Source organism: Parasteatoda tepidariorum, chromosome 7, assembly GCF_982258835.1.
Source record: "Parasteatoda tepidariorum strain Cologne lab strain chromosome 7, Ptep-v5.0, whole genome shotgun sequence".
NCBI lineage: Eukaryota > Metazoa > Arthropoda > Arachnida > Araneae > Theridiidae > Parasteatoda > Parasteatoda tepidariorum.
The window spans coordinates 48,393,454-48,420,230 of record NC_141761.1 but is presented as its reverse complement, the minus strand read 5'-3'; the positions used below and the strand labels follow the sequence as shown (position 1 = coordinate 48,420,230).

Sequence of the window (26,777 nt, the reverse complement as noted above, 5' to 3'; positions counted from 1 at the left end):
CTAACTGGTTTGAAAATCTCTTAAAAATACCCAAAAATCTTATTAATATTATCATTTTTGATGAATTAAGTATTTTTAAGAACCCAGGTTAACAGCTTCATAGATTTTTTTTTCTTCTCAATTAGATTTTAGTGAAAGCTGTGACCCTGAAAGTGGCTTAGATGTGGACTAGATTTCTTCATGTTTGTAAATAATTTTTTTACATTATTTTAAAATAATGGTTTCTAATGAATTATATTTTTAGACTGTTTAACTACTTTATATTTTATTTTAACTAATATGAAAGAAGTAACTTTTTTACGTTTCTTTTCCTAAACACCTAATGTTTAATTACTAATGTAATTAGCAGGAAAATAACATCTTTCATCAAATAGTAGATGCTATGCTCTAAAAAATTTAATGTTCAAATATTTCATTGAAGCAATAGAATCTTGGCTGTCAGTATCATCCTAAAAAAAAGATTAAAAATATTATTTATTTTGATGTTGAATTTCGATATTATAAATAAAGAATCTATCACAAGACATTACCTATAGTAGGTGAAATTTTCCTTTTTTCTTTGAAGAACTGTTTTACTTTCAGTTTTCTAAGTTCTTCCTTTAGTCGACTTATTTCAGCTTGGTAACTTGACATATAGGTTTCATTCATATTGATTTCAAAAGTTAAAGCCTAGAATTTGGAATTATAAAACAATAAATAACTTTCATCTAGAGTTGTTTTGTACAAAATAGTGCCATGTGAAATTCAGGAAAATTATTAAGATTAATTTTTTGCATTGGATTATCTTTGGATACACAAATTCTATAATTGTGTGCAAAAATGTTTCAATTTGCTTATATCCTAGTAATAATATCTTTTTTTATTAAACTAAGTTCTTCCGCTCGAATATGAAACAAACATTAGGATAAAATTATAATGCAATAATATAGTTCTCACTCTTTATGTGTTAAGTAAAATTTGACTTTTTGTTATATATCAGCATCTTAAGATGCTTTAAAATTATAAACTCAGTTTCATTTTATCATTTCTAATAAAGTAAAAAAAAAAAAAAAATCATACAATAATATAGAAGTGTCCTGTTCACATCATTCATCATCCCCCATGATTATTTTGCAATAATTTTTGTTTCTTGACCATTAACAGGATATAACACCAAAATTAAATTTTATTTTCAATTAGGAGAAACAAACTTTTAATGAGCCCTAAGAAATTTTTATATCGTTTTTTACCAAAAATTTTTTTAGCATTAGTGCAAAAAGATAGTTCCTAGGTTTCTAGTTCTTTGCAGATTAAATACTTATTTTGCAATAATTATTTTAGTTGCATAAGTTGACTGGATACAGATCAATATGAAATAAGTAAATATAGTTTACTTGCTGTGAAGCAAATAAACTATATTTACTTATTATAAAACAGTAACTAAATATGTATATCATAAAATGTTGCCTAATAAGGACATGTCATATGATTACAAAACAATGATACAAAAACATCACTTTTGTCTAAAGCCTTTAAATTTGAATGAAAACCCGAGAATAATATTAAAAGAAATGATAAATATTATAGAGAAATATTGTTAAATAAATTGTTTACAGGTAAGTACTCTTCTAATTTCATAATTATGCTGCTAACAACTAACAGTATTAGGACATTCATTATTTATTAATGTTGACCATGCATGTGGTATAGAGATAAATCATAACATTCCATTGATTGTTGCCGCATCAATATTTTTCATCAAAAGATTTTGGTATTTACTTTGAAATCTAAAATAAAATAATAACTAATTTAATTGTCCAAAATGTGATTTAACAAGAACAAATCCACCCTTTATGAGAAATGCCTTTCTTAAGGTTTTAGTCTTTTTATTAATAAATTAATTTCTGTTTTATGTCTATATTATGTCATAATAAATAATATTTCAGACTTGAAATAGGATTTATATACAAGTTGAATTAAGATAAATCACTAATAAAAAATATTAAAATTGTTCTAAACTATACCTTTATTTTATCATTTTTTTCTTTAATAACTTGGCTTTGGTTTATCACCTTCACTTGCTCCTCTTCAATATCTTTCTGTTTAGTTGTTATATTTTTCAATTGGGTAACAAGTTTATTCATACTAGATATTTTCTTATCCCTTTTCTCGACCTCAATACACTTTTTTAAAAGTTGCTTCTGGGACACCTGATAATTTTCCAAAATCTCATATTTTTCTGGGTCAATGCCCTAGAAAATAAAAAGAATAAAAATATTACTTATTTTTACAAGGATTAAAGCAAACTAATGAGGTATTTTTGCATGAAGAAATGCTAAAAAAATTGTCTTTATCCCTTATATAACAGGTGGGAAAATTCTAAGCCGTAAAATTGAATGAGAAATGAGCCATGTACATGTATATTTTCAACATTGAAATAAAAAAGTATAATTTAACAATTTTATTTATATATTTATGTAAAAATGTTTTTTAAATTAATTATAATTTGTTTCAAACAATTGTTTTATAAAATTTAAATTTTTTTTTTTTGATTTGGGATTGATAAAAACTTATACCAAAATACTATAAAGACAAATGTGATTGCAAGCACATATAACTTTAAAGGAATCAATCACATTTTAGTTTTACTAAAATAAAATGTTTTGATTTAAATATTTTTTTTCTGTAAAAATTAATGCGTCAATAAAATATGCTTTCAAGTTGTTTAATTAAATTCATATTAACCTAGTTTGATTCATATTAACCACAAAAAATAGTATGTTTTTTTTTGTTTTTTTTCTGAGGGAGAGGCAGAAAAACCACCAAATTATTATTGATGCTTAATGGTAAGAAGTAGTGCTGATGTTGTAGCAATAGGTACTTAATACAGATACTGTTACTGGTAGCATACTCAATTAAGACATCAAGGGAGGGGGGATTTTAAGTTCAATCTTGGTGGCCAATTAAACTCAGCATGTTCATTAAGTTTGTTGTGGCTGAAAGTCCTCTTGCGGTGTGGAAATTAGTTGGAGAAAAGAGCACCTCATTTGATACTTTTTCTAAAAGTTTTCCCAAAGATACAAAAAGCATACATCAACTGAGTGGAATGGTATAAAAGTGTTTTTATTAACACTGGAGTTAAAAATAAGCAAATTAGATACGTAAAGAAAGTCAAGTTAATTTTATAAAAAGAAATAGGATATTGAGTTGATTTAAAAATTAAATGCCCCAAATTTTTTATAAACATGCTTCTACCAATATAAATAAATTTTTGATTGAGAATAAATAATGCTAAAAGTCTAGAACATTAAAAAAATAATTAAATAAAAATCTTAAGTAAATTTACAGAAAAAGTATTTTTAACTCCAATTTTTTACTGAACTTCCCTTACGTTAAGTATCCTCCACCTATGAACATTTAATGGTCTTTGTATTTCCAGTTCCAATGCTGAATTCTTATTCCGTTCTTTAAGTAACTCCTCTTTTGCGTACATAAAACTGTCTTTTAGCTTTTGTAAATCATTCACTTTCGTCATCAAAGTATTTTTTTCTCCAGTGAGTCTTAGAATTTCTAAATGCAACATCTTTGTTGTACTTTCTAGTGTTGAATAGAGTTCTTGTTCTCTCAATACTGCATTTTCAGATATCTGAAGTTTTGTCTCCAAGGAGGCAATTAGTTTTTTCAGCTGTTGACTTTGAGTACCTAATGCCATGCACTCTTCTGTAGCCTATGAAATAAAAATATTTCATTTTTAGTATTTAAAGAAACAATAAGTTACATTCTCTGAAAAAAAATAAGAAAGTCAATCAAATAAGATGCAACAGTAATCAAATAAGATGCTTATGTTTTTAATTTTATAATAATATTCCGCGTGTTTTACACTTTATCATAAGTTTCCATAAACTTCAAATACAACTTTCCAAAAAGGCCTTTCTTTTCTTATTAGAAAAATGAAAAACAAAATTCTTAATATATTAATTATAATAAAAATAGTTTAGAAATAATATTTCTCTTTGTCGAAAAATGTCAGCCGAATATCACATTTTTCACATAGCAAAATAAAAAATTTATAATGATGTATAAATTAAATTTTTATGAAACTGAATTATTACTAAAATTGCATGTAATCAATACAAATATTTCTTACAATAAAATTTTTTATGGTTTTATCTTGTTCATCAATGTTTGTAGAACAATAAGCAAAATTCTTTTCAGATTGCATAGCATGATTATTGGTATAGGACATGTATAAATTTGCAGTCATTTCTATAGTAAAAAAAATGAAATTATAAAGCAATAGTCTTTACTTGTGAAATTAGCTTCCACTAAAATTCAGTTAACTTCTATTGATGTTGAATCCTTATATTACTAAATTTCAAGTAATATAAATAGATTAAAAAATTTTTGTAGAACAATAAACAAAATTTTTTTCCTTCTTGTATAGCATGATTATAGGCAAATAAATTGGACATTTATAAATTTGCAGCCATTTCTTATGTTTAAAAAAATTTGAAACTGATATAGCAATATTTTTAGCTTATGAAATTCGCTTCTGCTAAATTGATGATGAGTCCTTACATAACTAAAATTCAAGTGAAATAAATAGATTTATTTACATACCCCATGTATTGTAAATAACCATATTTATTTTTCTTTCTTAATTACGTATTCAAAAAACACTTACATGGAGTAATTTTGATTGGAGGACACAGATTTCGTTTTCCTTACTTCCAACAGAATGTAAAAGGGATCGTATTTGCTCCTCTAAATGTTTAAGCTCATTTTTTAGAGCAGTATTGTTAGACTCTTCTTGTGCTAGTTTTGAAGTTAGGGTTTTGTTCTTTAAATCTAATGAGTTCCATTTCCTTTTCCAGTTCTCTAACTCCACTTCATGTGATTGTTGAGAGGCATTAAGTTCATTCACATAGCTGTCTAAAATATCAACTTTCATTTTCAGTTGATCTCTACTTTCCTGAAAATAAAATAATAGCTTGAATAAAAAACGGTGATTAAAAATTTTCATACAATTTGTGAAACAGAATATACTATATTACCAATGTCAACACAAAACAAATCAGTGGTTTTTAAGTTAAATTTTTAAAAATGCATTTTAATAAATTTAGTGTAATGATATATCATAATTCTGGTAATTTATCGCTTATCCTTAGAAATGTTACTTTATAAAAGTAAAATTGTTACCTTAAACACTTATCTGAATAAATCTTAACCAATTATAAATATTTTTATCATTTCTATCTTGCATTGTGTATAGCACATACTTAGTTCTTTAAAAGACAAAAGAATGCTTTCAAAAAATTTTATCAAATAAAGAGTAATGGTTAGGGAAAATAATACTTAACATAATGTGCTACTGTGTAATTCTCCCAATAAATCCTATTTTTTTCTTTTAAAAAAAAACTTGAAAATATAATCACAGAGTAAAATAATAATTTAAATAAGACTATAAAAAGGAATAAAGTAGAGTAATTGAACAGAGTAGCAGAAAATGCAAACATTATCAATTTCCAATTAAGTGAAAATGAATAGAAAATATTTTAATACAACTAAAAAATAATTCAAAAATATAAAAAATGATTCAATCAAACTTTGAAGTATGTTTAATAAAAATTACAAAAAAAATATCACCTTAATTTCTTTATATTGTTGACAGAAATGTTTTCGATCTGCAATAGCCCCACTGGATATATCTATCTGCTGAGACAACTTATTTTTAATATCAGTAATTAAAGATTGCGATGAGGCTTCTTTTTCTTCATGAGAAGATAACTCATTATTCTGGTTCTCAATCTAAAATTTTAATAATTTGTTAGTGACTACATTTTTGCATTATAAGTAACTTTAAAATTTTATGTATAAATGTGATGTAAAAATTACGTGCAACCCATTAAAGAGTTTCATAAAAATTGTATAGAGATTAATTTAATAAGGTGCTGTAGTTAGTTGTAATGAATGAAATAAAGTGAACTGTACGAAATGTCTTATTCAGAACAGTTTCATGAAATTATCTGTTGACATATATATATATATTATCAACTATTAAAAGGGTAAAAGAAACCAATATGAAAATTAAGTTTTATCAAATGAAAATCACAAAATTGTGATTTTTACTTGATAAAACTTTTTTTTTTTGAATAGTTTCTTTTTTTTATTATCTCTCTTTGGTGCTTCACACACTTTGCTTTGGCTTGCTTAATACAGCATTGATATATTTTGCTTTGGCTTCCTTAATACAGCATTGATATATTTTGCTTTGGCTTACTTAATGCAGTATTAAATAAACACTCTTTTTGTGGATACAGTTGTGTGAGCTGATGATAAAATAATATGTTTTCGTTATTTTTTCTAATTCTTTTTTGGTGTATAGATATGATCAATTTAGTAAATAAAATGATTGAACTTTATAATGGAATTCATGAAATATAAATTCAATACATGTTTAATTCTAAATTATTTTGAAAGTTGTAGCTATAAAAAAGTATGGATTATAAAATCTAAAACCCCAAATGCACTTGGTAGCAGAAATCCTGAAGCATGAATTTCTATTTTTGTTATACTATCTGAAATCTTTGGTAAAACAAAGATTTGAGATAGTATAATAAAAATAGGTATGGAAAGCTAAGGAAATTTTAACTTGCTCAAAAGAATAATATGATTTGAACTTAAGACACTCTTAGTAAGTGATAAAAAGTTGCATGACTGTATCTACTGGGTTTTGGTGAAAAGGTGTTAAAGAACGATACAATTACATACTGCTATTTAGGCATGTGAGGCATTGATTCCTAATGTAATTTTTTACACTAATACAAATTAAACTAATTACAAGACAATAAAACTAATTGTTCAGAGTACAATTGTGTACTTGTGCCTATTTACACATCCGATGTGTCTATCTATACAAGTATTGTTTCTAATGTTGTTTTTCACTCTCAATATCAAATTAGGTCAGTTATTATTCTATTTAAAAACAGTACTATTTGTTATTTTCACTTATTTTCCCAAATGATAATCCCGATAAGTCAGGTATTACAGGAGTATAGAGTTTAATCAAACATGTGTAAATGAAACTTATAGTCTAGAAGTTGCATAGGTTTATTTGTGTAAGTACTATTTCAGAATTGTACTTTTTATCAACAAAACTCTAATAACTTTTTAACTAGTTATCACACCAACTTGCACTTGGTCTTGCTCGAATCAGAATAAATATGTTTAGGAAGAAGTATAATTCGAAAACAATACTTTTTACACAAAATCCTAAAAACATCTAATTATTATTGACACATTAGTTCTATTGACTCCCTGATTCAATGAGCAAAAATATATAGGAAACAATACCTCACTTGTCTAGATAGCAATGTCAGATGCACCAATAAATATCAAACTCTAATAATTTCTGATCTTTTAGTTCTAATTTCTCAGGATTCGATTGATTAACTTCATAAAAACATTCGAAACAAAGCCGAATATATTGTAATACGTAAGTTTTCCCCCTTCCATTGCAACCTCATGTGCAACTTCCTAATACTTAAATATAAACAGAGTACTTAAAAGTTACCTTAGAACTCTTATATCTTATTAGAACTTTTTTTATATCTTGGTTTCATCAATATTTGAGCTATCTTTACTGTAATAAGATTATTCTACATCTCTTGTAATTGTATGTAGCTTTTATTTTATTTATTAATATTAAAAAAGAGTTGAGATAATTTTAAAGGATAATTAAAGAGGGAAATTATTTAGGTTTAAACATGACAAAAGGTTCAAGAGGTAAATGAAACGGGTTGAAGTCAATAAAAATTCAATTTCAAATATTTCGATTAATTGAAGTAACTTTTTGAAAATAAAGGAAATTAAAATAAATATTAACATTTTTACTGTTACTATTTGGGGCTGTGGAGGTAAGATTTTCCAGCTATCAACAAGTAGATATGAAATTTCAACTAGTAGATATGAAGTAATACGAATGAAAAACTGATAAATAAAGAGGAAAATATTATGGCATCAAAGATTTGATAAGAATAGGTACCAAATTTCAGTGAGAAAGTAAATATTTTAAGGGCGATAATTTTCAAAACATTTCTAGGCATATTATGCAAAAGATTTCCGCAAAAATTTATTTTCATTCTAGATTAAACTTTATGAAAAACCTTCAAATTAAGACTCCATCATTAAAAATAGATTCATCCTTATTATTATATCAGAATTAATAAGGATGAATACACACAGAGTAGAATTATATTGAGCATAGAATAAGTAAATGTTTAAAATAGTGGAATTTCTTATGCTATAAATGAATAATACATAGCACATTAAATTTAATGTTCCATAAAACCATAAAAATTATATCACAAAATGGATGATACACTAATTTGAATTATAAACGTAAAAATTTCGCTTGAAACAAAATATTTAACAGATATCATAATAATTTTTTTTTTTTTTTTAAAAAAGAAAAAAATTACCTTTTTTGTTAAATCTTTTATATCACTAAGCAACTGAGATTTCATTCCTTCCAAAGTACTGATAATTTTATTTTGTTTGATAATTTGTTGCTCAGCATTTTTCATGTCATGATGCAGCTTAATTCGCTCGTTTTCACTTATTTTACACTGATTAGAATACTTTTCCATCAAACTTTCCATTTTCACAACATTCTAAAACACATGAAAACATATATTTAACTGAACGAATTTCTTTTTTTAAAGAAAATTAAAAGAATAATTCAAAGAAATTCCCTTAATTTACTGGCTATATAGTACTAAGCAATTGCAGTCAATAAAACAAAATTTATGAAAGAAAAAAATTTGAATTTATAAGCATTTGACAGTGATAATCTATCATAATGTTATCAATTTATTGTTGCCATGCATTTCTTTATCCCATTTAAATAACATTATTTGGGTGCTTTGCTTTTAATGGTAGGGATTATTTAGGCAAAAATTTAAAAGATACCTAATTATGTCATAAACGTGCTAATAAAAAAGCGGAAATAAGACTTTTGAAAGGTTCTCTTCCTTGAGAGGTATCTGATCTTTTGTGCTAGATCTTTTTTAACTGTTTCCAAGAAATGCTGAATGCTGTTTTATAATAAATTATTTAATAGAAAATAATAATATGAATGAAAAATTGTTTGTGAATTAATGGCAGAAAGGGTTTGGGTTTAACTTAATGTGAAAGAAAGAGAATTAAGGAACTAAATTAAGAATCAATATGAAAAATCTCTAGAGGATTTTTAAAAGATCTTCATTCATGCATACATACCTATATACATACATTCATAAAAACATACTAACTTATTAGATGGGTTAGTAGATAAAAAAAAATGAGATAAGATAAGATAGACAGAAAGATTCAAGACTAATTTTGAAGAGTTAGTTGCCTAAAATTGTTAATATTTTTAAATTTAAAAACAAACTAATTAAATTTTAGTAAAATATTAGGCATTATGGCAACCAGATACCTAGTATTTGCAGATCCTTGTGTGTATACATATAAATGCCCGGTGCTCCGTGAATATTTAAAAATACAAATTAAACAAAAGAAGTAAGCTTACATTGGCTAATAATTCTTTCTCTCTGATCATGGAAGACATTTCTGAATCATGCTGAGCTTGTTTTAATTTTAACTTCATAATTTCTAAAAATGAAAATGGTTAAAACTAAGTTGAGTAATCAATACATAAAATTTAATTTCAAGAACTTAGATTCAAATTTTTTTATACACACATAAAATTAAAAGCATGTGAGAAAAAAAAATAGTATCATTGTTGGTCAAGTTAGATTTGTGTAATATTTTTTTTATAATTTAATTTTGTTTACTATAAGACAAGAAGCTATATTTCACTGTCTTTTTTTTTTTCAGTAACATAAAAATTTTGGCCATTGTTTCTTTCTTGCCAAACTTAAATAATTTTTAATGATGTGTAATCTTAATGTTTTCAAAATTTTAAAAATAATTTATTGGCATTCAATTTATAAAAATAAACAACAATGATAATGCAGCATAATTTGAATTTTAAAAAAAAAAACAGTAATATTTTGAATTCATTTTCGTACCAAATATTCACTTAGGATTAAATCTTGAGTTCAATCTTGTAAATTTTTATTCGCCGTGATTTTTTGTAAAAATTTCACTTTTTAAAAACAAATCAGAATCGTTCTTTCAAATCCCTGTTAATGACTGTATTAGAATTATATAACAATTTATTTGAAACTAGTTATTCTTATTTATAATCTTATATAAAAATCAATACCAGTAAATATTTCAGACTTATTATTTAATAGAATATAACAGTGACTCATTAATTTTTTCTATATTTTTTTTAGCATTAAAGTACTTTATAAGTTCATTCTGACCTTTTATGTTTTAGTTTATATTTTACAACAGTCTTACTAAACTCTTCAAGATATGTTTCTTATTTAATAATAATAATAATAAAATATCCAATAAAAAGATTTCTCTTTATAGTAAATAGTAAACATCCTAAAGAAATATGTTTCTTATGATCATAATTATTTACATTATTCTTTTCATATAAATTTTTCAGAATAGATCTTTTTATGAATTTTAATATCATAAAGAACAATAGTTGTTTAAAAGTATCAATAAATGTGGTTTATATTGTTATTTGAAACTTTAAAAAAAAAAAATTGAAAAGTAGAACGATAATTTTGAAATAGTAAAACGACAAAATACACTTGCCTTGTGTGCAAATACACTTGCCTTCAGAAACTCATGATGAACAGTAAGTGCTTTGAGATGACTAAATAAAGACATACAGAGAAGAATTTTAAATTAAAATTCATGTGCAAAGATAGGATGAGAGAGTATTATAACGATGCAGATGCATGCAACTAAATTAAAATAAAAATGAACATTAGTTAAACTATAAAAAGTAAAACAGCATAAAATAAAATAATACTAAAATCGTTGAATCCGAATGAAAGAGAGAGAAAAAGAGCGAAAAAAAATGTTTACTAAAAAATTATTAAAGTTACCTTTTTCATTATTTAGCAACTCTTTCTTTAACTGATCATTGCTACTTTCAAGATTTTGTTTTTGAGTCTGAAGTGTTAACTGCTTTTGTAGCAACTGTTCTTTTTCATTTATAATGTTAACGAGTTTTCCATTTAAAGTTTTCAAATCCTCCTCTTTTCTCTAAAATAAAAAAACTTGATATAATGGGTAAAATAATGAAAAATCAAAAATACATATTGTTAAGATATTTTGCAGTAAGGTCTAGCAAACTATAGAAAAATAATAAATTTCACCCAACAACTTTTTCTCATTCACACATGAAAAGATTTATGACCAGATTCTCTCTAGCAGCTCAGTACACTTCAGCTCAATTACAAAAATTGTCCCAGAACGCCAAACATAATAAAATACAATTAAAGCCCATAACTTATTTCTTGGAACACAGAGAGAAAAGGGAAGGCATTGGGGAGATAAAGGTGACCATGAAGTAAAGAATCTAAAATTAGCTGGGAACACATAACTAAGGAAGTTGTTAGGGACATAATGAGTCGGAAGTATGTTCAAAACTTACCTGTTACCCGAGTCACATGGAAGTTCTTAAACCTACTGATGATCTTTCAATTTATTTCTTTGAGGATCTCTTTAGTTTAGAAGTTTATCAAAAAACATTCAAATTGCAATTTAATCATCTTTTTGGAAGAATTTTGGTGAAAAAAGTTTGGCATAACCCACAAAATTCTTTCTAACCTGTTTCATTAATATGAATGCCATTGCCCTAGTTAACAACATGAGTTTCTCACCACACCTCATAACACTTGGAAATACATCCTGCCCTGATTTGCCCCTCTCTGCTGCCATAGTTTTTCTAGTTTTGTTTTCCACCTTTATTTTATTTTCCTTGTTCTTTGTTTTCAACTTGATGTTTCTTTTTCTTTTAAATTTGTTTTGTTTTCCTCATTTTCAATTAGTTAGTCTCAGCAATAACTACCTGCTTTGGAGCTCTTGAAACATGTCAATTTTATACTTTTCCAAACATTTACTTTACTCAATAGTGAGATGAGCAGACCTTTTTTTTTTTAAATCAGCCACATGTATATCTATTTAAAAAAATAAATAAATAAATAAACATTTGAGAAAGTAAAAATAAATGAGAATAGTTTTTTTTTACTCATTTCCTATTTAGGTTATTTTTTATTGTAATTTTTCACTAGTTTTAAAAGAATGAAACATAAATTTTCTCTATTTTATAGCCTTTTATTAAAATTTACTCACAATGAAAATATACATTGCACAAAAAAATAACACCTTTAATAGCATTTGGACTAATGATCGGATTTCCACGTACTAGTACTCAACCTTAATGGTTTGAGAGGATGACCTCAAATTTGCCAATTGATCAGCGCAACGATATTTTGAGTTGGGAAATTAGACACAAAAATATACTATCTCTACATAAACATACTTTTTTAGACAGATTATGATTCTACACCCCCAAAATAAAGTGGGTAGCCTGAATAGTTTTGTCAGGCAAGATGTCTAAAGTTTGGACACCGTACTGTTAAATTTACTTTTTGCTTATTTCGCCATATCATGTGAATTTTTTTTTTATCCTGTTATAAGCAAAAATTATTCCAAGCAAATAATTATTTTCAAAAATTATTTTTTATTATTTTATTTATTAAGGGGTCACAGTACCTTTGCAACAATTTTTTAAAATAAAGGTATAATCATTCATTTTGAGGATGCTTTACATGCTCATTTAAGTTATAATCAATAATTTATCTTCAAAAAATAATTAAACTGTTTAAAATTTTAAAAAAATTTTAAAAAATTCTAAATTTTTAAATCCCTAAGGCTTTTTTATTTTAACATATTTTCAAAAAAAGTTTTTTTCATAGTGCTTGCAATATTTATCTTAACAATTTTGTGCATTCATTTGTTGATATATCAATTAGAATATTTTTTATAGATTATTTTGTAAAAAAGTAGAAAAAAAGGGTAAAAATTCCTGTTTGGAATATATAACATGCCGAAAAAATTGTAATACCTCATAAAATGCTTATTCCATGCACAGTTTAAATAAGTGTATTATACTCAAGATAAAAAAGTTTACTTCAAAATTTTATCTTAAATAGAAAAAATTCCTTATGGATTTAATTAAGACACAAAATTATCATCTATGCGAAAAAACACTTTAAAGTCAGACTGCTGAGCAAGTTTCTGTATTAGAACAATTTAAAATCATTCATAACTTTTTTAAAAATGTAGATAGATGAAATTTTTTCTGTACATTTGAAATAGTTTGAAGTTTTATTATAAGCAATAAAGAAAAATTTGGTATTTTTGTCATTTTTTGGGTACTGTGACCCCTTAATGGTAAAAATTTTTAAATTGAACGGTATACCAATTTTGATAGTAATTACAAATAATGTCATTTTATATGACAAAATTTAAATGAAATCGGTTGAATAGCTGCCAAACAATAGAATTTTATAAAAGTCAGATATTTCAATTTCTATGGAACTATTGGACCAATATTGTTCAAGTTTAGTTTTTAGCCATTTAAAATTACATTTTTTAAATGTAAAAATTTGTATGCCTTAAAATTCAAATTTTTTTCGACCATTAATAAATAAAAATATAAAAAAAGTATTACAAATAATTTTTTCAATTAGCTTAAACAGTTTTTGAGATATGGCGAAATATGAAAAAATTAACATTAATGGGCCCAAACTTTCAACAGCCTGACTAAAACTATTGGGATCATATTTCCGAGATTGTTGCTACCCTGTATATTTTGGGGATAAGAAATCATAATCCGTGGAAAAAAAGATGTGTGTATTCAAAGAAAGTATGTTTTTGTACCTGATTTCGTAGTTAAAAATAAAAATATTGTGTACGCTAACTAATTAGTATATTTCAGATCAAACCTTTGCCATTATGGCTGCCAAAGGAATAAAATATGCCGCTTTAAAATTCTAGTTTATTTACTTATAAAATAAAACGTTTCAACTAAGGTGGATTCATAGCGCAATATTTAAGCTATCTACCTGAGAGATCAGGCATTTCAATCACAGAAAAAAGGAATAAAATAATTTGATTATATCTAGATTTTTGATATAATAAGATTGATAACAATTCAGTATGTTTTAATCAATACATAAATTATTATTTTTTTTACAACATTTAAACTTTTAAAATTAAATTTATTTTCTTTTCGATTGGCAGGTACTGAATTTTGACGTTCTTCACCTGGAAATATGCTGAAGTGTTGCTCATTTAACGTTACCCAGTGGGCACATGTGAACCTAAGTCACGGAGGCGAGCAGCATTACCCAGGCCACACTGCCACAGATACCCGTTCATAGGGTGGGCCACATTCACACAACAGAGGACAACACATAGAGAGAAACATCCATGCCCAGAGTGGGGTTCAAACAAGCAGCCATTGGCTTCGCAATCAGGCACGCTAACCGCTTGGCCACCAAAATTAAAAAATTGGACCGATGCTTTATTATTTTTATTTTTTAAATATAAATATATGAATTATTTTTAAAAAAATTTGTAATTTACATAACTGAATTTTTTATTTTGTAATAAATATTCCAAGTTTTTATTAAATTTGTTGTTGTTGTTAATTTACGTCGCACTAGAGCTGCACAATGGGCTATTGGCGACGGTCTGGGAACATCCGAAGACATGCCATCACAATTTTGATCCTCTGCGGAGGGGATGGCACCCCCGCTTCGGTAGCCCGACGACCTGCGCGCAAATTTATTAAATTTAATTATGAAAATGTAAGCAAAATTACATTATAAGTCTTGATAAAAAAATTAATTAATTAAAATTTTTAATGATATCTCCTTTTTCAGTAACAAATAGTTCTTTTCGTTTCATTCCTTCTTCGGATTTTTTTAACAAGAATCCTAATATAATTTTATTTAAATTTTCAAAATTAAATTTAATAAAAACTTAAAATAATTGTTAAAAAATAAAATAAATTCAGTCAAACATATTAAAAAAAATCAAATTACTAAATTACAAAAATTTGCTTTAATAATTCATATATTTTAATTAAAGAATTGAAATAATGAAACATCTATAATTATCTTGTTTTTAAAAACTTTAATTTTCTAAAAAAAATTATTTAAATTAAAAGATAATAATTTGTATAATGAATAAACCATGTTAAATTGTTATCTATCTTGTTATTGTGTTGTTCAAAAAGTAATTTAGTTTTTCTCAACACAGAACTTAAATGTATTTTTTCACAGCCAACTTCACACTGAAGCTGCATAATCATTATTTGTTTTGACAAATGATATAGCATGACTTACTTGAGAAAAAGTTTTCATTGATTCTACTAAATAGTTTTGATTGATGCCCTTTTAAATATGGAAGCATGTTGGGTTTATTTTACTTTTTTACTATCTAAAAGATTAAAATGCAGGTCAAGTAAGAAAAAAATTACCTGACGTGTATGGAGAGGATACTTTGACTGAAAGCCAGTGACAAAACTGGTTTGCAAAATTTTGATGTTGAAAATGTTCCTTATTTCAGAAGGCAATTTAAAACTGGTACAGACACAATAAAGGCATTAATTGCATGCCTGCCAAGTCTCCTGTTTATTAAAGAAGACTCCTGTATTTTACGACTATCTCAAATTTCTCCGTATTTTCTGAAAAAATTTTAAAAAAAAAATTTGAGAAAAAATATCTGCTGAAGAAAATACTTCTCTTCTTCCAACAGATAGTGCTATTACGCAGTATGTTGAGTGTTAATAGTTTAAGTACCCCTTGCGGTCAGGCTACCCATGGAAGGTTTTTGTGGTTTTCCTCTCCATGTAACACAAATGCGGGTTAGTTCCATCAAAATGTCCTCCACGATGGCAAATTTCTTCCAATACTTGATTGATCCAAGAGTTCCCCTGTCTTCTGGATTGGATTCAAAATAACAAGGCTACAAAGTTGAACATTAGTAGCCGTAAACCCAAAATTGGGTTGGCTGTTTAACAATGGCTATAAAATAGTTTAAGTAATTATAAATGGTTTTAAAAATCGTTTTTTTATATACATATTTTTTACTTCGATAAACGTAAGTGCTTATATTATTTCCATTTTGAATTCATCTTTGTGATATACATGATTATGCATGATGTATCAAAACTTTACTCATAGCTTAAAAAATGCGCTGGTAAAATCTCCCTTGTTTTATCTATCGAATGTTGGCAGATATGTAATTGATGCAAACCAGCAAATAATAACTTGTGAGATCATTGAGAGATTAAATTTATCAAATTCAACCATCCACGATCATTTGAAACGCCCAGGTTTAACCTCAAAGCTCGATATATGTGTTCCTCATTTTATTACAGAAAGAAATTTGTGTTGTGGCATTAATGTCAGTGATTTGTTTCTCAAACATCAAGAAAATAATCCATATTTGAAGTGCACCACTGGGAATGAGAAACGAGTTGTCTATAATAATATCCCAGTCTCTACAAAATGTTTTAGACAATAAAACTTATACTTCAAATGAGGTCGAAAATCCCCTATATTCTGCCAGCAAAGAACAAACATTTGATGAGCGTGGCATCATGCTACTGCCAGAAAGATGGCAAAAAGTATTAGATCAGAGTGAATAGTTCAATAAAATATTTATGCACTCTAAAAAATAGTCTTATTTTTATAAGGAGAAAAAAAAACATTACTTTTCAAACAAACCAATAGATCAGAAATCTAGAAATAAAAATCAAATGTCAAAAAAGCATAGAAAAAGACGAATAGCTTAACCATTGCACTACAAATCCACAGTAGTTAAAAGTAAATGAACTAAAACTTTAAAGGGGAATATTTTACCCAGGAGCAACAGTAGTGGCAAATATTTACCCTATCCATGGTTTTCAACCAAGCTCTTAAATTTACACTTAATTTTGTTTTAATACAGATTTTACAGGTGTACACTTTCCTTTTCAGTATGAATTTATAAAAAATTAAATGATATTTTAAAACAATTTTTAATACAACTGTTTTAATACAGTTTGAAAAACTAATCAATAATTCATTTAAAATATAATTTACACATTATAAAAACATACTTAACATGTTTGAGCAATATTTAATCGAAATTTTTTTTTTTTGAAGAATGGAAGAAAAGGTAAGTAATTTACATACAAAATAAAATATTTGAATATAAAATAAATAAAGGAGTAGACTTTATGTTTTTCAAACCAACCAAACCTGAAATTCAGACAGTAATTGTATGGCTCTTCAGATCCACATTATGCCAAATTTTACATTAAATTTAATAATATATGCTGATAAAACTAATCATTCAGTCTAATTTGAATAATATTACAAACTACACAGTTTTAAGTTTTTATCATACAATAATTTGCAAGCAGGAAAAGGAAATGTAACACAATGAAAAAAAATATTGACAATTTTTTTCTAGTACAGACTTTAAGGAAAATCAATTTAAAATAATTTCTAATGCCATAAAAATAATTAGCTTTGAACATGCCACAAATCTCTGCTCTATTTAGAATATAAAAATTAAAATTGAAATTTATAAATTATCTAAGACACACATATTGTTAACAATATATAAGAAAATAAAAATGATATTAAAAAAAAAACTACATGAATTCTTCAGTTAAATATATATATAAACATAAAACTTTCTAATTACCTCAATTAAAATAGACAACTTGTCTTTTTCAGCAGATATATCCTTATAACTATTTATTTGAATCATAGTTTGTGCCTTTGCTTTTTGATAAAATGACCGCAAACCATTTATTTTCTTCTGATGTGAAACAACTTTGGCCTGCGAAATATAAATAAAGAAATATTAATTTCATTCAAGAATTTCAGTATTAAACATAGCTGAAAAATGATTATGATAAGATTACCATACACAATATAAATGTTATATTGGACAGAAATGATAGCATACCTATCAGAGAAAAATTGCATATTGTAAAAAACTGCTAGTTTTAATTTTTATTTGCTTTTACATGATTTACTTTCTCGGAGAGGAAAAGTTCTGAAAAATCTATGAATTCCTTTTCATAAAAACCAGTCATAAAACCTTTCTTATAAATTATATAATGCAAAATGAGATCTAATTTAATCAGGGAGTAAAAGAAGCATAATTTTTAAAAAGAATCAACTCTTTAATTGATTTTGTTTTTCACTTTCATAACTGTTATTTAACTTCTTATTTTATTTGTATTTTACTAAAATATTATTTTCTCTCTTTGGAAATATTTCCTAAAAACAGAGTAATTGTTATTATATTTTGAGATAAATTATCAGATTACTATTTATATTACAATAAAGCAAGTTTTTCAACTTCTATTTCATTCAATACTAATCGCCATTATCAAAAATCTAGGTACTTTATACCATTATTCTTGTTATAATCAATGCATATCATAGAATTAAGAAAAAATAAATTTAAAAAAAAAAAACAGTTTTAAATAATCTTAATGTGATATAGCTAGAAACTTATTTTATGTTTAAATTACAAACTTACATTACGACTAATAAACTTATAATATAAACTATTTAAAAAAATTTAAGAAAAGACATACTTGAGGATACTAGTTTTTTAATTTTTATATTAATAGTAGCTACTAGTTAAGAATTGTTAAATACAGTTGGAACAAATTTAATTGTATAAAACGTAAAATCAAACCAAATGAAATACTTTACTTCATAAGAATTCATTTTTCTACTTGTTTCTTCAAGTTTATTTTTTAGAGAATGGACCACATCCTCAAGTTCTTGAACTCTATCTTTATTGTCCCGAATATTCTTCTCAGCAAAATGTCTATCTTTTACTACATTTTGATTTCTTTCTAGTTCTTGCTTCAACTTAAGTCTCAAAGATTCTACATTACTTTCTAACTGCAAATGAATAATAAAACATGTAATTCAATTATTTATATTATTAAATTTGGAGGAATGATAGGGTATATAATGAAAGAGCCACAATATTAACAGCACAATGACATTTATAACAGATAATAGATTTTAGTAAACATAATTTTTAAAAAATTTTGCTACTTATCCTGAATTATCCTATAAATTCAAAATTCAATATAAAATTATGATTTTAAAAATAAACAAGTATTATGAGATAGAGACATCAAAACATTTATAGATTAACTGCAATTTTGTGATTTTATATATTTTTCTGATGAGAGCATTTGAAAATTAAAAAATTGTAAAGTAAATGTTAAACAATAATATTAAAAACATTTTAAAAGTATCTCTAAAGATAAATATATTATAAGAAAAGTGAGGAACTTGGCATACTTGTGTCATGGTTTTATGAATACTAACTTTTTATAAATTTTCATGCTATAAAATTATACTTTTAATATACAACTAATAATTTAGCATAAACAAAAACGAAAAAATACGAGAGAAATGATGCTACATTAAAATTACTTTAAAATAGAAAATACGATTTTCTTAGCATGAATTTTTTGTGAAGAATACATTATGAAAAAGGAAAAAACAAAATAAATCAAGTATAGAACTGAGGAACTAAAAACAGAACCTTTTGCATAGCATCCATTGTTTCCATTAATTTATTCTTTATTTCAATTTCAGTATCTTCTTTTACTTTTAAATCGTTTTCCAATTGTGAAATTCTTGAATTGAGTAATTTCCGTTCTCTTTCTGCTTCTAATTCAAATGCCTTTTCTCTAAAAGATATCACAATAAGGGTAAATTTAATAAAAACATATTTTATGATTATTGTAATTATATTACTAAATTCTTATCGGTCATTGATAATAAATTCCAAAATTTTCCATAAAATTACGTTTATATAGAATTCTAGATCAAAAATGTTAAGCCACCAAATATTCTTCATTCCAACTTGTAATTCAAATGTTCATCAAATAGATTAGAAAATATAAGATACTTGTATGTAAAAAAATCACATATTTTCAGGATTGAATAATATTTGCAAATTTTAATTTTAAAAAAACTACAAACTTAGCTTGGTAAAACAAGGTTATAATTTATTTTAATTTTTTATTAGAACACATATTAAAAATCATAAACAAGTAAACAATCTATAAGAAAAAAAAAATTTTTTTTAAATAATAGTTCACATTTTAAAGGTAACGACATATATTATACCCTAGTCCAAAACTATGCATGAATATATAGAATTTATATTATATATTAACCTAAAAGTATATTATAATATACTATATATTAACTTAAAGTATTTATAGAAAGAGCATTTTACAATTCAAGAATTATATAATGTATCAAAATACACAACATGTCTGCAACTCAAAAAAATATATAACTTTACATGATTAATAACTTCATTCGCTTCAAAAATACAAAGGAAATAACAGTCAACATGTTTCAAAAACTTCAAAAATAGATGCCCATTTATATGAAGCTCTTGAAACATATCGACTGTTATTTCCTTTTAATGTATTTTTGAGGAGAATGCAGTTTTTAATCAGGTAATATTTTACCGCTTCAGTTTCTTGGGATTATTAATTTAACTCATAACTTTTTCTGTAGAAATGTATAGCTAAAGAGCAACATGTAACTTAATTATATTTCTGTGGCAACATATAGCTAAAGAGCAACGTATAATAGTTAAAACAACATATAACTTTGTTTCACAAGACAAATCAACATTTAACTACAAATAGATATTTGCAGTCTGTTAATTTTTTATAAAAGAAAAAAATTTAAGATACAATTTTTTTTTTTTAAATAATTTGTTAAAATTTTAACAGTTGTTGAGATGAAAAACCAATTATATAATATACAATAATACTAGTAAGTAAAACATTAGAAACAAATTTTTAAATTTACATGCTTAGTTAGTAACACGTAAATTCAATTATTTTGCTAGTAACTTATTTAGAGCAAAGTAAATGTGTAAAGTACAGAAATATAAACTTTCTATTTAAAAATTTTAAGCTACTTAGGAAATGACCATGTTACACATTGGTTTCATATTAAATATATACTAAGCAATTAATTTAACATATTCAGAATCGCTACAAATTTTTGTACTTAAATGAATAAATATTTTTATTGATTCAAACAATCAAAAATAGTGAAAAAGAAAAATCAGTTGTACTTACTTTTCAGGAATTGCATTATCTCTTTCAGCAATAAGATTTGAAATCTGCTCATCTAATTTTTGAATAGTTTCTTTATATTTAGTTTCCTTTTCCTTTAAATCTTCAATACATTTGCAAGCTTTAATTAAATCCTTAAATAAATTACATTGAAGATTATTACAGCTGGAAACAATATTAAGTAAATATTTCAAAAATCACTTAGCCATTTCTATAAATACATAAAGTTTGAATTTGATTTTTATATCTATCAATGTTTAAATGAAAAATACAGTTTTATGTTCATAGAAACAAAATAATTAAAAAAAAAATTAATAACCTCAATACTGTTTAAATGTTTTTACAAAAAAATAATAGTGGTGAAGAGTAGTAAATATCAATTTAATTCTCTTTCTTAAAATTTGAGTTTTAAATTTGGAAAATATACAAGCAAAAATTATTAAAATGTTTGATGTTGTTGTTGTTAATTTACGTCGCACTAGAGCTGCACAATGGGCTATTGGCGACAGTCTGGGAAACATCCCGGAGGATGATCCGAAGACATGCCATCACAATTTTGATCCTCTGCGGAGGGGATGGCACCCCCGTTTCGGTAGCCCGACGACCTGCGCGCGAAGTCGAGCACTTTACGGTAGCACAGTTTAACGAGGACCAATAGCGCACACCCTCGGTCCCTACGCAGACTGATCCAAGTCGTCACCCACCCGCACACTGACCGCAGCCAGTGATGCTTGACTTCGGTGATTTGCTGGGAACCGTGTCTTAACGATCAGTCCACTGTTTGAGGTTGGTATTTTTATAACAGAATGTTTCTGCAACATTTCTTTAGATATGTAAACAATTTTAGGTTGTTGTTTTCTTTTCTTTTTTTATCCAATTGCTATGAGAGTAAGAATCTTGCACAGTGATAAATTTCTGAAATAATAGTGATGGGGACAATGGCAGTAACTTTTTTCAATATGGAAAGACTATTTTGAAAGTATTCGAGTTTTCACTTGCTGAGTGCAATGAAATTTTCTTAATTGGCTTACCTTTACTGAATATTTCTGAAATAATTTTCAAATTTGTTATTTATAAGCATTTTTACTTAAATAATTTGAGTAAATTACTTTTCCTTTGTTACTGTGTTACTCAGTATTTGTTTCAGTTTCTTATTGTTATTGATTTTGTTCAATTTAAAATGGTATTATAATTTGTTCAGACCCTTGAAAAATTCAGTTTCATGTAGCTATGTAAAACAAATAGCTTGAAAAATCTGAAAATTGAAAAATAATGTTCAGAAAAATTTAACTGTAAAATCTAGCATAAAAAATGTACAATATGGACAAAATATTAACGTTCAATAATTTTTTATTTAATAATCTAATTGTAATCTAATCGTAATAATCTAATTGTAATAATTTAATAATCTAAACTTGTATTAAGATAAACATATTTTTCTCTAATTTTGATAATTAGTGAGACTTACTTTTTGAATTACACGCATAAAATAGTAATTAGAAGGTAATTTTAAAGTTACTGAGGATTGAATTCAGCTTTTACATAATATTACACATTTAGATAATTTTTTATGGTCTAAAGTGAGTGCTTTTTTCCTGTTAGAAAGCACGCTGCCCTTTTTTATTTCTAGGGAGAACTCTGTATAGATATATAATAATTTAAACAATTTATATTTAACAAATTATAGATTAAAATAACCACCAAATATATTTAAAAAAATTCCATGCAAACAAATTAATTGATTTAATTAATTAACTTTGAATAAATAAAACCTGTTTTATAGTGGCATGAGTCTTTTCTTTTTCACAACATTCGGCATTAGCTTCAAAAAGATTCGCCTCATTAATGGCAAGCTTAGCAGTGAGCTCTTGGATTTGATTTAAAAGCTTCTGATGAGACTCAGAAGCTTTTTCTAAAATGTCAACAACTTCATTGAATTCTTTTTCAAATGTGTTCATAATTTTATTTTTCTTTATTTCATCAAAAGCCTAAGGAATAAAAAATAGTAAGATTTAAAAAAATTTCAAAGAATAAAGCTATTAAAAATATTTAAAAAAATTGAACAAATAAAATAAACTGTAAAATAACTGTAATAAACTGTATTTTGTAGCAAGTATTTCTCTATTGAATCAAAAATTCTCACAAACAGTCATTAAATATTCTATCATTTTTATGAAAAAATCAATGTTAACTTCATAAGCTTTATAATAGGGACTGTGGTGTTTTTAATAAATTTGACACTTTTAAAACTTGAAGCTATTTGCTACTCACATGTAAAACTATTTACTACTCACATATTAACTACTCACATGTATAGAAGAATTTAATAAGAAAAGTAATATTTTGAATGTAAACACAAGAAAAATCATTTGAATAAATTTGTTATTCAGGAGCAAAGCATAAAGCTAATATGTAAAAAGAACGATTTAGAGCTGAGAAGCAATAAATTGACAACTACAGAGTCATGCCACTGTAGTTGCCAAAGTAAATAAATGCATAGCATGCAATTCAAATATATATAGGGGGCTCAATACCATACAGGGATGATAAACTTAAAAATCAGCTGCTGTACAACTGCACAGCAATCCAATTTAAATTGTTGAGACTTGTCTAAGTCCCTGTGTTTAATTGTGTGTACTTTTACCTTTATTTAAAATCAAGAAAAATTACATCATAGAAATATTGCACGTTATGCATATACAACATTAAAAAAATTAAATACTGATGAACTGACGATATGTATAACTGGGTTGTGGTTATAGAAGCATATATGAAAGGCAAATACTTCTAGAAACAATGGATTGTTGAAAACAATGTTTTGGTAGTTAGAAAGTCAAATAAAAGAAAGATGCTTACATTAAAATAAGAAGCCAAATAGCAGGCCACATTAGAAGACCAAAGCAAGAATAAAAATATAATAATCATCAACCCTGAGCCATCAACCAAAAGCTGATTTATATAAAAAGAAACTGAAACTCCATGTAGTATATTTATAAATATTTTTAATGGAAGAATGAGTGAAAGATTTTATCTCCCTATTTTGACAGTATGTAATACAGTATAGAACCCGTTATCCGGAAATCAGAAAACCAAAAAACCAGAACGAAATTCAATAAATTTTCTCGCCATTTTTTAAAAAAAAAAATTTTTTTTTCCTAATAAGATTTTACAATTTTTCTTTCTTTTTTTAAAGATGTTTACCTTATCATCATTTCGGAAATAATCATTAGTGTATTACTTCATCGTTTTTTCTTATTTTTAAGATTATTTCCAAATATTTTTTTTTTTTTAGTTGGGTTTAACAATAAAAAAAACGGCTTTTTGTAGCGATTCAGAAAACCGGAAAAAATCAGTTATACGGAATAGCGATGGTCCCGACCGTTCCGGATAATCGGTTCTCTACTGTACATACATTTTTATGTATTAAAAAACAGAGATAATTGCAGATTAAACTCAAAATAGGAAGCCAAATATAGTGCAATTTATCAAGATAATATACTAAAGACAACTTCCAATATGTTATGACTTTAAAAAATTGGTCAGAGATTAGTAAAACTGTCAATAAATAGAATAGAAAAATAAATATAATAAGAAATTCAAATTGACAAGATTTATAATTATTCAAACAATATGCATTTCTTACCATTTTAAAGGTAACAGTAACGGCTGCTAAATTTTTAAGAAGGTTCTTCATTTTGAATTATTATTTTATTCAGTTCACAAGGATAATTATTTAATCTAGAAAAAAAAATAACATTTAAGAGAACTATCAAATTACATACATAATATAAAACTAGAATATATTTATTTCCTTAATAATATGCAAATTACTAAAAATCAGATTTAAAAATTTTCTTGGATATTATGTGCAAATGAAAAACAATTAGATAATTTCTAAGTTTTTGGGAGAAAACATGACTAAAAATATTATAGAAAATAATGATTCTAAATTGCAGAAAATTAAAGATGCATCATAAAAAACTAATAACAATAAGTTTTTAATTAATTATTTTTTTACATTAAATTTAAGAGCTTATTGAATTTAATCACCTGAAAACAGATACAGTGTACCAAATAAAAACAACAAGACTAGTGGATTTATTGTTGACTGCCATTGCTTAAGAGTTAAAAACAAATATACTATACAAAAACAAAAATGAAAGAAACAGCATTATACAATCAAATTTTAAAAAATTAATAAATAAAAACATGACATACAAGTAATAAAATTAAACTTCATTTTCAAACCAATTTTGATGAAGAAAAAAAAAGGGGGGGGGAAACAAATAAAATAAAAAGATGAGAACTTCTCAGAGTTATAAAATCCTTATTTATCATAAAAATAAAAAGCCGTTAAAAATTTACAACACGACTATAAAATCTTTGGACAACAAAGTTCAGAGTAGTCAGATAAATGAGAAGCAATTTAGTTCAGACTGTATATGTAAATATAAAAGACATTGGTCAAAACGTTGTGAAGTTTTTTAAACTACTAATTAAAGAATTTTTAATAGTTAAAAGCAATAAAAAGAAAATGAGGGCAAAATAAAAAATATTTGAACAATTAAGGGAAGTTGGAATTTAAAAATGACTTCTTACTGAATAAATTTATAAAAGTGAAAGTAAAAATTAAGCAGGAAAAATATATTAAATTTTTTTTTCAAGAACTAAAACTCATTTTTGAACTAAATAATTAAAGCAGTTACAACCTACAAAAAGATAGCACCTTGGATGCATCTACGAAATGATAAAAATTTTATTTATTTATGAGGTCTTAGAAGAGAGGAAAATTTTAGGGTTTATATTTAGTGCCTAATTACTTCTCAATTTTTCCACATATTTAATGTTAAAAAATAAAATTTTATTTGCGATAAACTTTTTGACTAGATCTTTTTTCAAGACAGCATGTAATCACAATTTTTGTCAATGTAAAGTTTCTTAAAATATTTTACCCTTGAAAATAACACAGTTATATCTCAGTGATAATAAAAATAAAATATTTTATAAATAGATATATTTTGTTCATCTAATAATAAGTCGAGACAGAAATAATAAGAAAATTAAAGATTTTATAAACAGTAAAAGCTTCAAGGCACAGTGCCTATCCAAGGTGCACCAAATTCTACAATCTAACCCAATAGAAATTTCATATCATGGAATACAATATAGTTTCTAAAAGACAAATATTAATGAAATTAAACTGCAGTCTAGCTATTTTTAATGAAATTAATCTGAAGCTCATGAAATTGTGAGTAAAAAAACAAAGGTGAGCAGACAGAGTGAGAGAGGGCTAAAATTTATGTTTACCTACACGGCAAACACTCAAATGAAGTAATAACTATAACGAATGTCATACAACAGTCTGCACCGTTTGACTAGCACAGAAAGTTTAACTTTGTATACTTGAAAGTATTCAGTTCAAAGCATTTCAAATCAATAAAATGGAACTATCCCTTCTTGAACTCCGTGTGCTCAATTTGCAAATAAAGAAAAAGGTAAATACTCCGAATAAAATAAAAAATTTCCATACAAATTCCTATTTTTTCGTAAAGAGTTTTAAGTTCAAAAACTGAGAAAATATAATTTTTAGGCTACCACTCGTTTAGAAAAAAACAGATTAAGCGCTTAATGTTTCAGCTTGTTGCTATAGCAACTCATTGCATTACGG

General features: G+C 25.6%; 1 protein-coding gene and 1 long non-coding RNA gene across 5 annotated transcripts in view; one reads left to right on the top strand and one right to left on the bottom strand.

The window, feature by feature from the left end:
* The window catches only part of LOC139426043 (uncharacterized), a 27,423-nt gene extending 13,081 nt beyond the window's left edge, over window positions 1-14,342 (top strand). Inside the window, exons 5-6 of one of the 2 annotated variants that reach the window (XR_015435508.1) lie at window positions 126-182; window positions 14,203-14,342. This is a non-coding gene — a long non-coding RNA (uncharacterized LOC139426043). Of the gene's footprint in view, window positions 1-125; window positions 187-14,202 lie in introns of both variants that reach the window. The other variant, XR_015435509.1, reaches the window with a different exon arrangement.
* LOC107439340 (cilia- and flagella-associated protein 58) lies at window positions 374-26,777 on the bottom strand. Of its 3 annotated transcripts, none has more exons than XM_016051907.4 (16): window positions 26,640-26,777; window positions 24,753-24,847; window positions 22,882-23,097; window positions 21,113-21,243; window positions 19,546-19,693; window positions 18,693-18,887; window positions 17,665-17,802; window positions 10,995-11,154; window positions 9,551-9,633; window positions 8,460-8,651; window positions 5,626-5,787; window positions 4,664-4,951; window positions 3,371-3,706; window positions 2,004-2,231; window positions 531-669; window positions 374-449 (listed from the first exon to the last, which is right to left on the bottom strand). In XM_016051907.4, the coding sequence occupies exons 2-16, from the start codon at window positions 24,801-24,803 to the stop codon at window positions 445-447; spliced, it is 2,472 nt and encodes an 823-aa protein (XP_015907393.1). In that variant the 5' UTR covers window positions 24,804-24,847; window positions 26,640-26,777; the 3' UTR covers window positions 374-444. The 3 variants fall into 3 exon arrangements, with proteins under 3 accessions (XP_015907393.1, XP_015907392.1, XP_015907391.1); XM_016051906.4 differs by having other exon boundaries at window positions 26,417-26,765; XM_016051905.4 differs by lacking the exon at window positions 26,640-26,777 and adding an exon at window positions 26,421-26,557.